Consider the following 13,732-nt stretch of genomic DNA (forward strand, 5'->3'; position numbering starts at 1 on the left):
GCCAGTTAATCGATGCTAACATGCTATGCTAATCGACGCTAACATGCTATTTACCGGCGGTGCTAAAGCAGACATGGCACAGAGATGTATGGATAACCTGCAGATGCATTTGCAACGATAAAGTCAACGAATTCACAAAGGTGACTTTTGTTCATGTTGAATGCCAGCTAAACGATGCTAACATGCTACGCTAATCGATGCTAACATGTTATTTACCGGCGGTGATAAAGCAGACATGGCACAGAGATGAGGTGGCGACTTTTCCAGGGTGTACCCCGCCTTCCGCCCGATTGTAGCTGAGATAGGCGCCAGCACCCCCCGCGACCCCGAAAGGGAATAAGCGGTAGGAAATGGATGGATGGATGGATAAAGCAGACATGGCACAGAGATGTATGGATAACCTGCAGATGCATTTGCAACGATAAAGTCAACGAAATTACAAAGGTGAGTTTTGTTGATGTTGATTTATGTGCTAATCAGACATATTTGGTTGCGGTGTGACTGCCAGTTAATCGATGCTAACATGCTATGCTAATCGACGCTAACATGCTATTTACCGGCGGTGCTAAAGCAGACATGGCACAGAGATGTATGGATAACCTGCAGATGCATTTGCAACGATAAAGTCAACGAATTCACAAAGGTGACTTTTGTTCATGTTGAATGCCAGCTAAACGATGCTAACATGCTACGATAATCGATGCTAACATGTTATTTACCGGCGGTGATAAAGCAGACATAGCACAGAGATGAGGTGGCGACTTGTCCAGGGTGTACCCCGCCTTCCGCCCGATTGTAGCTTAGATAGGCGCCAGCACCCCCCGCGACCCCGAAAGGGAATAAGCGGTAGAAATGGATGGATGGATGGATAAAGCAGACATGGCACAGAGATGTATGGATAACCTGCAGATGCATTTGCAACGATAAAGTCAACGAAATTACAAAGGTGAGTTTTGTTGATGTTGACTTATGTGCTAATCAGACATATTTGGTTGTGGTGTGACTGCCAGTTAATCGATGCTAACATGCTACGCTAATCGACGCTAACATGCTATTTACCGGCGGTGCTAAAGCAGACATGGCACAGAGATGTATGTATAACCTGCAGATGCATTTGCAACAATAAAGTCAACGAAGTCACAAAGGTGAGGTTTGTTGATGTTGACTTATGTGCTAATCAGATATATTTGGTTGCGGCGTGACTGCCAGCTAACCGATGCTAACATGCTACGCTAATCGACGCTAACAGGCTATTTACCGGCGGTGCTAAAGAAGACATGGCACAGAGATGTATGGATAACCTGCAGATGCATTTGCAACGATAAAGTCAACGAATTCACAAAGGTGAGTTGTTGATGTTGACTGCCAGCTAATCGATGCTAACATGCTACGCTAATCGACGCTAACATGCTATTTACCGGCGGTGCTAAAGCAGACATGGCACAGAGATGTATGGATAACCTGCAGATGCATTTGCAACTATACTACGTTTCCTTCCACCCACATTTAATGCGAAAAAAACACCAATCGAAGGATTTAAGTTGCTCCAGTGTCACAAGATGCGAAAGTCCTGATCGTTTGGTCCGCACATTTTAGCGGCGATGCGATTGCCGCTATTCGGCCATGCTATGGCTATGAATAGCGTCAATAGCTATTCGCACAATAGCTTCAGTTTCTTCTACAATACTTTCATACTCCAACCATCCGTTTCAATACATGTGTAATCTGTTGAATCGCTTAAGCCGCTGAAATCCGAGTCTGAATCCGAGCTAATGTCGCTATATCTTGCTCTGGTATTCGCCATTGTTTGTTTACATTGGCAGCACTGTATGATGTCACAGGGAAATGGATAGTCGCATCGCAAATAGCGAAAATCAAGCACTTTAAATTTTTTTTTTAGGGATATTCCGGGGCCGGTAAAATTTTGGAAAAAAATTCAAAAAATACAACAAGCCACTGGGAACTGATTTTTATTGTTCTTAACCCTTTTGAAATTGTGATAATGTTCCCCTTTAACGGTATATCAGTGTTTTCTATAAACTATTCAGCTTTGACAGTTTTCTAATAAAAACGGAGGCCAAAAGACTTCAGTGATCAAATCAGCTCAGCTGGGGTAATAACTAGTGCATGCTTCCAGTATAAGAGGCTAATAATAATTGTCCCCGGTTTACCTGAAGGCTTTTCTACTGAGTGAGTTTTTTTCTCCCGCTCAAACAAACATGGTTATCGAGAAGATTGAGTCATCTGAAATTCGCTGCTTTCTCTCCTTTGTTTGGTTTATTGTTTAACACGAGCGAGTGCGTTTTCTTTCTTGCCTGTTTTGGAAAGCCTCCCGGTGCTCTTGCTGCTGGCGCTGCTGTCCCCTCGCGCCAGAATGCGGGATATGCCACTGAAGCTGCTGGCCTTGGTGATGGCAGGTCGCGGGGCCAGGCGGTTAGAGCTGTCCGAGCTGTCAGTGCTGCTCCACGGTCGAGGCTCGCTCTGTCGCGGCAGCGTGTCCGTCTCGGAGCTGCTTTGCCAGCTGGCAGCCGAGCGGCCGGCCCGTGACCTGGTCAGGGTAAAAGTCACAGTGTCACGACGCCGTCAAGCATCCTGTGCTCACATTTGATTTTTAGGAAGTTCGAAATCTCTTCGGCTTGTATGAAGATAATGTCGAACGTTAGGGGTGTAACGGTACAGAAAAATTTCAGTTCAGTACGTACCTCGGTTTAGAGGTCACAGTTCGGTACAGTAAGAAAACAACAAAATATAAATGTTTTGGTTATTTATTTGCCAAATTTGCAAACAATGGCATAACATACATATACACACATGGTCCATTGCCAAGGTTAATGTGGTCAACATATATAAAATAAAAACTAAATAAGACAGGGCTGAGAATGGTTTCTTAACAAAACCTTTCTACATATAAAGTGCTTTTTTTGAAATGGCAAAACTTTTCTTCTACATGTAAAAAGTGCAACATTAAACAGTTTCAAGTCAACTCAGCCTCCGATTAACTTTTCTTCACCCCCCCAGCCTGGCTAACTTGGCAGTAAGAGGACATTATTGTTCTTCCACCATAGAAGTGGGTCAAAATCTGTTTTTTAATGCAATACAGCAACCCCCTGCGACCCCGAACGGGACAAGCGGTAGAAAATGGATGGATGGATGGTCTTGGGGCGGTATAGCTCGGTTGGTAGAGCGGCCGTGCCAGCAACTTGAGGGGTTGCAGGTTCGATCCCCGCTTCCGCCATCCTAGTCACTGCCGTTGTGTCCTTGGGCAAGACACTTTACCCACCTGCTTCCAGTGCCACCCACACTGGTTTAAATGAAACTTAGATATTGGGTTTCACTATGTAAAGCGCTTTGAATCACTAGAGAAAAAACGCTATATAAATATCATTCACTTCACTTCACTTAAATCTGCTGCTATAAAAACATTTGTTATTGCTTCAGCCCTGCTTGACTCGCCGAGGAGAGGCTGCTTGAATGCGGTGGTGACTCTTCAAAGGAGTTAGCATGTTCGACGTGCTGGCAGAAGAGTACCCTACTGCTGCTGAGCAATGTCGGCAAACCTCCATCCTCCATTGTTGTATCGCACCGCGCAGCCAAAGTGTTCCCAAACGGGAGGTGTTAACGAGGCAGGAGAGTCCTTCCAGATCTTGCTTTTGCATGTTGTCCTAGCCCGGTCGCTGCCAGCCTGCCGTGTGTTGTGCCTCGCTGTGCATTGTTTACACAACGTGCAGTGCGCTACCTAATATATCCGTGTGGAAACTCGTTTGGTACACCTCGGAACCAAACCGAAACGTTTCAATACAAATACACGTAACGTTGCACCCCTATCGAACGTAGTGATTAATATCTACACATCGTCTAAAATTTAACGAGAGCCTATCATACAAAACTAACGTTTCTTACCTATTGGTACCTGCTGTTGTGTAAGTCTTAAAAATGTTAAATCAAACCGGCAAGGCATTGCGGAAATATTTATAAAACAATCGTGCCTTCCTTTATACTTCTGGGAAACGAGCCGTTTGGACACACCTTCTCATTCAATGAGTTTTCTTTATTTTCATGACTATCTACATTGTAGATTGTCACTGAAGGCATCAAAACTATGAATGAACACATGTGGAGTCATGTACCTAACGAAAAAGGTGAAATAACTGAAAAGACATTTTATATCATAGTTTTTTCAAAATAGCCACCTTTTGCGCCGATTACTTTTTTGCACACTCTTGGCATTTTCTCGATGAGCTTCAAGAGGAAGTCCGCTGAAAGGGTTTTCACTTCAAAGGTGTCATAGTTTTAATGCCCTCAGTGAGAATCTACAATGTAAATAGTCATGAAAATAAAGAAAACGCATTGAAATGAGAAGGTGAGTGCAAACATTTGGCCGAGTCGATATAGAGTCCTGGGATCGTGATTCGATTATAAATCGATTCAAAAACGATATTTTTCCAATTCAAAACGATTCTGTATTCATTCAATACATAGGATTTCAGCAGGATCTACCCCAGTCTGCTGACATGCAAGCAGAGTAGATTTTTCTAAAAGCTTTTATAATTGTAAAGAACAATGTTTTATCATTTGATTGCAATAATGTAAATTTGTTTTAACTATTAAACGAACCAAAAATATGACTTATTTTATCTTTGTGAAAACATTGGACACAGTGTGTTGTCAAGCTTATGAGATGCGATGCAAGTGTAAGCCACTGTGACACTATTGTTCTTTTTTAGTATTTTTATAAATGTCTAATGATAATGTCAATGAGGGATTTTTAATCACTGCTATGCTGAAATTATAACTAATATTGATACCGTTGTTGATAATATTCATTTTTGTTTCACCTATTTTGGTTTGTTCTGTGTCGTGTTTGTGTCTCCTCTCAATTGCTCTGTTTATTGCAGTTCTGAGTGTTACTGGGTCAGGTTTGGTTTTGGAATTGGATTGCATTGTTATGGTATTGCTGTGTATTGTTTGTTGGATTGATAAAAAAAAAATATATATATCGATTTTTTAAAAATGAGAATCGATTGGTGGCGACTTGTTCAGGGTGTACACCGCCTTCCGCCCGATTGTAGCTGAAATAGGCGCCAGCGCCCCCCGCGAACCCAAAAGGGAATAAGCGGTAGAAAATGGATGGATGGATGGATTCTGAATCGCAAAACGTGATAATCGCGATTCAAATTCGAATCGATTTTCCCCACCCCCCTAAAATGCAGTGTATTTTGTTGATACTTATTTTTCAAATTAGCCTGACCTAAGTCTAGGGTTTATTAAATAATACTATTTGTGTTTAACACATGGTTTTGTATCATTTGATAAAGTTGCCAATTCTTAGTATGTTAGATACAATTATTGAACACGATAAAAATCAAGAGTAAGATAACTAATTCAGTGTTAATATTTGACTAAAAAGTTTTGCTCCGAGCTCCGGTCCAAAAAGGTTCAGAACCCTTAATCGAGACCACAAAGAAGTGTTGAACGTAGATTTAAATGATCATTGTTTCTTTTTAATATTTTAAGCTACCCTATTTCCTTGAATTACCCCAGGGCATATAGTATGCACCTGCCTTGAATTACTGCCGGGTCAAACTCGCTTCCCAAAATAATTAGCGCATGCTTAGTATTACCGCCGGGTCAAACTCATGACGTCACGAGTGACACTTCCATTGTTATCATTTTCAAAATGGAGGAGGCTGATTTCAATACCGGTAATTAGAAATAGCACAAAGGGAAGAAGATTAAGAGCTATTCAGTAGGATTTAAGGTCCAAGCTTACATCACACTCAAATTTTTACTGCATACCTTTGGTAAGTGCCAGAGTGAGAGGAGGTTTTAAAAGAAATAGCGCAGGCTTACTTTTACCGCATGCTTTTGGTAAGCGCAGGAGTGAGAAGAGGTTTTAAAATAATTAGTGCCCCGGCGGCAATTCAAGGAAATACGGTAGGTTAATTTTAGTTATTCTCCAGTGTAGATGCCCTAACGGTGGCATGTTTTTTTAACTGTCAGTATCATTTTTTGTTTTGTTTTTGCTTTGTTGTCAATATAAAATATACATACATAAATTATATATATATATATATATATATATATACATACCATGTTTTGTTTTGTTATAGTCAATATATATATTATATACAGTACAGGCCAAATGTTTGGACACACCTAATTAGAAATAGCACAAAGGGAAGAAGATTAAGAGCTATTCAGTAGGATTTAAGGTCCAAGCTTACATCACACTCAAATTTTTACTGCATGCTTTTAAAAGAATTAGCGCATGCTTACTTTTACCGCATGCTTTTGGTAAGCGCATGAGTGAGAAGAGGTTTTAAATTAATTAGCGCCCCGGCAGCAATTCAAGGAAATACGGTATATAAATAACTAATATTATTATATTTTAGCTTTATCCATCAAAGGAGAGGCTAAAGTATATGTTATAATTTTTTAATTGGCCATGATTTAGTCCAGGTAGAATAATTCACATGAGCAAGCCTGCACTACAAATCCTATTAAAGCAGAAGCATTTTCTGAACAGCGGTACCAAATCCTTAGATCAATTTGGTCTCTGAAAGACGAGCAGACCTCACCTGAACATTTGCCGCCTGTGCTGGGTGCGCATGCATGCGTCTTCATCCTGAGAGCTGCGGGGGAGGAGGAGGCATGAGAGGCAGAACGCTGACAAGGGCAGATAGTCACACCGACTGCTGAAAACGGCAATTAAGCGTACTAAAAAGAAAATGGACACCTTCAGGAGTGTAGCGCTGACATTGTAAATGAGAGAACAACTAAGAGTGATTCCGTCAAGACTCAATGAGCGGAAGAAAGCGTTTGTGTTCTTTACAACTTACCCTCTATCCAGGATGAAGTGATCATCACCCTGTCGAAGAGAAGCTTGTTAGTCGTTAAAGTGTAACAGGATCTAAAACATGTTTTTAATTGACTAATAAACTCATAATATCCAGAGTCACTGATAGCAGGTCATTAAAAAAAAACAAAAAAAAAACGCTCAACTCCGTATTGGAGCGGTGCCATCAATAAATTCTAGCCGTGTAATTGGCGGTAAAAATCGGGGCTAAATTTGCACAATAGATAACAGATTTGTGCGGCATGGCGCCCCTCCCCCACCCCGCCCACACAAGCAGCGCTCACATCATGTGCAAATATCCTTTCTCTGGCTCGTTGGTACTCCTCCTCCCTCTCCTCCATCGATTTGCTTTTCTTGTCTGCTTTCAAACGCATCCGAATCTGGCAAGGACACGGCACACACACACACACACACACACACACACACACACACACACACACACACACACACACACACACACACACACACACACACACACACACATCTTTTTAGCAGCTATACTGGGGACGCCAGATTGTCCCGCTCGTACTGACATGTCAGAAATGAAAGTGACAGCTTGGCGGCGGCGGCGGGGTGGGGACACCTACCGTGCTGTCGTCGCGATCAAAGCTGGAGTTGTCTCGTTTGAGAATGTAGCGTTTCTGGAAATCGTCCGCCCTGTCATCCTTGATGTGCTCGGAGAATTTCTGATCGGGTCTGTCGGTGGGGGGGATTTTCAACAGTTAAGGAGGCGAGCTTCATTTCAGACGGGTACTGGCAGCAACATATGTTAATCAACACCGGGGCGAACGAAGGAAGCTCAACATGTGTGGAGTTTATCGCAATAAATCCACCACACATTGGGGACCATTTAAAAAAAATCATACGTGACATTCTGGAGGAGAGACGCTTCGCTTACATTCTTGTGCTGGTGGTTTTGTTGATGACAACAGACTTTCCGGTCAGATCCACGTTGTGGTCCATCCCGAAGTAGGCGGCCACGCGGTGCAGCAGCATCCTGTGATAGGACGTCATAGGCGGGAATATTCTTTTTTGGCTTCTAAATGGAGACACGGGTCGTCGGTCAAGTGCGGGAATGAGCAGTTTACACCAAACACACATCTGCACGACGACAGCTAAGACTGTGAGTCTCCGTCCAAAACTCCTGATTATGCGGAAGGGGGTATGTTGCATCAGGAAATGAAAAGATCCTTTGTTGTTGGAGCGCTTGGAAACTCGAGTCAATGTTTCGGCTGCTGCAAAACAATTTAATTTGGTCTAGGGAGGTAATTAGCGGTGTTCGATTTGTTTCCAAGAAGGGCCGCTCACAGAAACGCTGAAGAATGCAGAATGAGCTACATAATATCAAAAATAATAACTTGAATTTGTGGTGTTAATGGTATGGATTAGGGGTGTGGGGAAAACATTTTTTTTATTCATTTTTTTTATCAATCCAACAAACCACTACATAGCAATACCATAACAATGCAATCCAATTCCAAAACCAAACCTGACCCAGCAACACTGCAATAAACAGAGCAATTGAAAGGAGACACAAACACGACAGAACAAACCAAATGTAATGAAACAAAAATGAATATCATCAACAACAGTATCAATATTAGTTCGAATTTCAGCCTAGCAGTGATTAAAACTCCCTTATTGACATTATCATTAGACATTTATAAAAATTAAGAAAAAGCACAATAGTGTCACAGTGGCTTACACTTGCATCGCATCTCATAATCTTGAGCACTGTGTCCAATGTTTTCACAAAGATAAAATGAGTCATATTTTTGGTTCGGTTAATAGTTAAAACAAATTTACATTATTGCAATCAGTTGATAAAATATTGTCCTTTACAATTATAAAAGCTTTTTACAAAAATCTACTACTCTGCTAGCATGTCAGAAGACTGGTGTAGATCCTGCTGATATCCTATGTATTGAATGAATAGGTGTTTCAAAAACGATATTTTTCCGTTTTGAATCGGAAAAATATAGTTTTTGAATCGAGAATCGCGTTGAATCGAAAAAAATCGATATATTATCGAATCGTGGGACACCCAAAGATTCGCAGTATGGATATATGTCCGATACAACCAAAAAAGGATCGGATTTTATCAGTTTACATCCAACATCTCTGATAAAAGCTAAGATGCGAGCAGTCCTGTTTATTTGTTCAAAGGTGGACAATCAGTTAACATCTAAATGTCCTTCCAAAAGCACGCAAGTTCAGTCTTTTTTTTTTAATATGTTTTAGTCAAGTCATTTACAAAAGGTAAACATTGTAAGTTACTATGAACTAGCGGCTACACAACAGCTAAGCGCACAATAGCACACACGCTAGGCACAATATTACTGTCTGACACAGCAAATTTGTCAATATGAACAAGTATCAACAAAGGTATTTGCTGTTACATGTTTTTGATAGCATCCAGTAACAAACGTGTCCGCATCATTCATCTTACAGTACATTTAGCTTAATTGAATGAATTATTGTAGCCACGAAGTGTGGCCAAAAATGATGATGACCACTTCAACTTACACAACATAATAAATAATAAACCGGTTAAGGTGTTTTAATACCTACCATTGTTCTGACTAATTTCACAATATCAATCCTTTTCCCGCATTGCACTCTATAAAATAATGACTATGTATGACTACTGCTGAGATTGTATCAGATCTGTATCGGCAAATACCCAATTCTACAATAATGGAAAAGTATCAGAAGCGAAAACATATCGAGAGACCCGTAATTTTACTATTAATATTAGTAACTTTTATTATGACAAAAAAAATAATTTGCATTCCAAATTCCAACAATTCGGTACACTTTGACAGCCTAATATGTTGGACCCACAACAGACTGGACTCTCACTATTATGTTGGAGCCACTATGGACTGGACTTTCACAATATTATGTTTGACCCACTCGACGTTCATTGCTTCCGGTCCTCTCCAAGATTTCTCATAGATATTCTCATCGACGTCCCACTGGGTAGTGAGTTTTTCCTTGCCCTTATGTGGGCGGTGTTCCGCGGATGTCGTTGTGGCTTGTGCAGCCCTTTGAGACACTTGTGATTTAGGGCTACATAAATAAACATTGATTGATTGATTCATTTAGGCTCCGGAAATGGCAAGGATGACACAAAAAGACGCTCAGTACCCCCACCCCATTTCTTTGTGAGGATTATGAGTCATTCTTCATCTAAATGGGAATATATGAACATCCCAGCAGTCGGCATCATGATGACAGCAGACATTGTACAGTAAGTGATGGTTTATTATGTTTTTTGGCTCCAAAGAAGTCTGCATTGAGTAATCAGTGATGAAGGGAAAAAAAGGAAAAATTATGAAGCGTTTTTTTAATTTATGCGCCGCATGATGATCAAACTATTAAATGTTATCATAAATGTGCCCATTACTACATTACATATATCATGTATATAAACCCTAATGGAGCTGTTTGAGTGTTTTTAAGGTCTTTATAGGTGGAATTGCACGGTTTCCATTGGTTCCATTGCAAGCAAAATTTTGATCGCATTTATTTAATATTTAGAATGCCTTAAAAAAATTTAACATTTGTCGTCATGTCTTTCATAGTGGTTGTGAACAATAGGCAAAATTCCCCAAAAAGTGCAGTTGACATTTTTATGTTTTTCTTTTTTATGTGTTTTTAAATGTGTTTTATATTTAAAGGCCTACTGAAACCCACTACTACCGACCACGCAGTCTGATAGTTTATATATCAATGATGAAATATTAACATTGCAACACATGCCAATACGGCCTTTTTAGTTTACTAAATTGCAATTTTAAATTTCCCGCTGAGTTTCTTGTTGAAAAAGTCGCGGAATGCTGACATGCACGCATGACGTCACGGACTGTTAGGAAATATTAGCTCTGCACACACACACAGCTAAAAGTCGTCTGCTTTAACGGCATAATTACACAGTATTTTGGACATCTGTGTTGCTGAATCTTTTGCAATCTGTTCATTTAATAATGGAGACGTCAAAGTAGAAAAATGGAGGTGGGAAGCTTTAGCCTTTAGCCACACAAACAAACGGTGTTTCCTTGTTTAAAATTTCCGGAGGTGAAGCTTTACTATGGATCAGAGCGGTTAAGCGAACATGGATCCCGACCACTTGTCAACCGGCAGGTTTCAGTGAGAAAATTGTGGTAAAAAGTCGCCTCTTACCGGAGATCAGCAGAGCTTGCGCCGTCCATGCAGCTGCCGTGACTTTCCTCAGAGACTGGCAACAAGACACCCGTGGACACATCCCTCCGACTATCAGGTACTATTTAACTCACTAAAACACTAGCAACACAATAGAAAGATAAGGGATTTCCCAGAATTATATAAATAAAATAAATAAATGGGTTGTACTTGTACAGCGCTTTTCTACCTTCAAGGTACTCAAAGCGCTTTGACACTACTTCCACATTTACCCATTCACACACACATTCACACACTGATGGAGGGAGCTGCCATGCAAGGCGCTAACCAGCACCCATCAGGAGCAAGGCTGAAGTGTCTTGCTCAGGACACAACGGACGTGACGAGGTTGGTACTAGGTGGGGATTGAACCTGGGACCCTCGGGTTGCGCATGGCCACTCCCCCACTGCGCCACGCCGTCCCTGTTTATATATATATATATATATATATATATATATATATATATATATATATATATATATATATATACAAATATATATCCATCCATCCATCCATTTTCTACCGCTTATTCCCTTCTGGGAAAGATCCCGAGCCTGGATTTGAACCCAGGACCTTCGTATTGTGAGGCAGACGCACTAACCCCTCTACCACCGTGAAGCCCTATATATATATATATACACATACATAATTATTCTAGTAAATGTGTCTAAAAATATCTGAATCGCTCCCAATGCAATCGCCTTTTTTTTCTTTTTTTCTAGTCCTTCGCTATCAAGATCATCATCCACGAATCTCTCATCCTCACTCAAATTAATGGGGAAATTGTCGTTTTCTCGGTCCGAATAACTCTTGCTGCTGGAGGCTCCCGTTATAAACAATGTGAGGACGTGAGGAGCCCTCACACCGGTGAACACATCGTCTGCTACTTCCAGTAAAGGCAAGGCTTTTTTATTAGCGACCAAAAGTTGCGAACTTTATCGTCGATGTTCTCTACTAAATCTTTTCCGAAAAAATATGGCAATATCGCGAAATGATCAAGTATGACACATAGAATGGACCTGCTATCCCCATTTAAATAAGAAAATCTCATTTCAGTAGGCCTTTAAAATGTTCTGTACTTATTGTGATTTTGATTATTATTTTTAATCTTTTACCTTTCCGTTTTATTCTGTACAGCACTTTTGGGCAACAATCTGTTTTAAAGTTGTGCTATTTGTACTTTAATCTACCTTGAAATACGGAAGAAGTGAAACTTACTCGTTGTTGCCGATGAAGTCCAAGATGTCTTGTTCAAGCTTGAGCAGCATAATTCGGTCCCTAAGCAAATAATACAAAGTAAGCTTTTGTTCCAGTGTGACCTTTTTTTTATAAAAAATGAGCTTAGCAATTTTGTTAGCCTGCGGCAGGGAGGACATTGCCTCCTCAATGTTAACATTTATATCTTAACCCTGCTTTCAGCTATCATGTGAGTGAGGCGCCCTTACCTGGGGTTGCTCTTTAATGTGTTGACTAAAAACTCATGGAGATCTATGCCGGTGGAGTCGGTGTAGTCCTGACTGGAATCTAAGAGAAAAAACAAAATGTTGTCGTCTTTAAAAAGGATCTTTTTTAGTTGTTCCAATAAGATGAGCCCGAGGGTACAAAGACAAAAAACATTCTCACATGCCAAGCAATATGGTGGCGGCCACCAAGTGTCTCTCCCCCCACCCCCCCGTAAACATCTGGGACACATAATTGGGACCTTGCCTCATCAATGGTGTTCCTCCACAAAAGGGAGGAAACTCCTGCCTGTGGGAATCTGTTTAATTGCTTCGCACCTTGAGCCTTCTGCAATTAACTGAATCACAGCAATTATCTACCCATAATAAGATTATATCGAAAAATAAGACAGGCTTTTGGCCAAAGGGGAGGGCGCCGTGGCCTAGAAAAAAAAAAAAAAAAAAAGCACACAAGAAAGGATCCAACTTTGCTCAGATCGCGTTTGGCTTTTCATATTTTCTCACCTCTGGACAACATTTTTCTCTGGTTTTTGTCAGCTTTGTTTGCCTTGTCGCAGCACACTTCTTTCTCAGCCTGTTCCTGTGCGGCTCCATCTTCCTTTTCCAACACTCCAAGAAGGAATTCATCCTTTAAAGTGAACAAGGAAACAGATGGATTAAAGATAAAGGACCTAAGAAAAAAACAGTTGTTCTTTATCTACATCATGGGTGTCAAACTCTGGCCCGCGGGCCAATTTCATTTGGCCCTTGAGGTAGTATCAAGTTAAGATTAGAGCTGGCCCGCAGGTATTAGACAGCGGCGATGCCTCTGTAACACTGCATTCACCGCTGATACTCGTACTTGCCAACCCTCACCATTTTCCCGGGAGACTCCCAAAGTTCAGTGCCCCTCCCGAAAATCTCCCGGGGCAACCATTCTTCCGAATTTCTGCCGATTTCAACCCGGGCAACAATATTGGGGGCGTGCCTTCAGGCACTGCCTTTAGCGTCCTCTACAGCCTGTCGTCACGTCCGCTTTTTCGTGCCGGTCCAGTCACATAATATATGCTGCTTTAACACACACAAGTGAATGCAAGGCATACTTGATCAACAGCCATAAGGGTCACACTGAGGGTGGCCGTATAAACAACTTTAACACTTTTACAAATATGCGCCACACTGTGAAGCCACACCAAACAAGAATGACAAACACATTTCGGGAGAACATCAGCA

At 41.1% G+C, this 13,732-nt stretch overlaps 1 protein-coding gene across 13 annotated transcripts in view; it reads right to left on the reverse strand.

The window, feature by feature from the left end:
• The window catches only part of LOC133544520 (R3H domain-containing protein 1-like), a 155,183-nt gene that overhangs the window by 60,523 nt on the left and 80,928 nt on the right, over nucleotides 1–13,732 (reverse strand). For 12 of the 13 annotated variants that reach the window (XR_009804663.1, XM_061889927.1, XM_061889929.1 and 9 more), the window contains 9 exons: nucleotides 13,025–13,148; nucleotides 12,506–12,584; nucleotides 12,279–12,338; nucleotides 7,755–7,895; nucleotides 7,444–7,552; nucleotides 7,141–7,236; nucleotides 6,840–6,868; nucleotides 6,579–6,632; nucleotides 2,316–2,548 (listed from right to left, as the gene is read on the reverse strand). Coding sequence is in view for 12 of the 13 variants with exons in the window: in XM_061889927.1 (XP_061745911.1) it covers nucleotides 2,316–2,548; nucleotides 6,579–6,632; nucleotides 6,840–6,868; nucleotides 7,141–7,236; nucleotides 7,444–7,552; nucleotides 7,755–7,895; nucleotides 12,279–12,338; nucleotides 12,506–12,584; nucleotides 13,025–13,148 (925 nt within the window). In the remaining variant the exon portion in view is untranslated. The remainder of the gene's footprint in view (nucleotides 1–2,315; nucleotides 2,549–6,578; nucleotides 6,633–6,839; nucleotides 6,869–7,140; nucleotides 7,237–7,443; nucleotides 7,553–7,754; nucleotides 7,896–12,278; nucleotides 12,339–12,505; nucleotides 12,585–13,024; nucleotides 13,149–13,732) is intronic. The other variant, XM_061889933.1, reaches the window with a different exon arrangement.

Source organism: Nerophis ophidion, linkage group LG27 (assembly GCF_033978795.1).
Source record: "Nerophis ophidion isolate RoL-2023_Sa linkage group LG27, RoL_Noph_v1.0, whole genome shotgun sequence".
In the NCBI taxonomy this organism is placed as follows: Eukaryota; Metazoa; Chordata; class Actinopteri; order Syngnathiformes; family Syngnathidae; genus Nerophis; species Nerophis ophidion.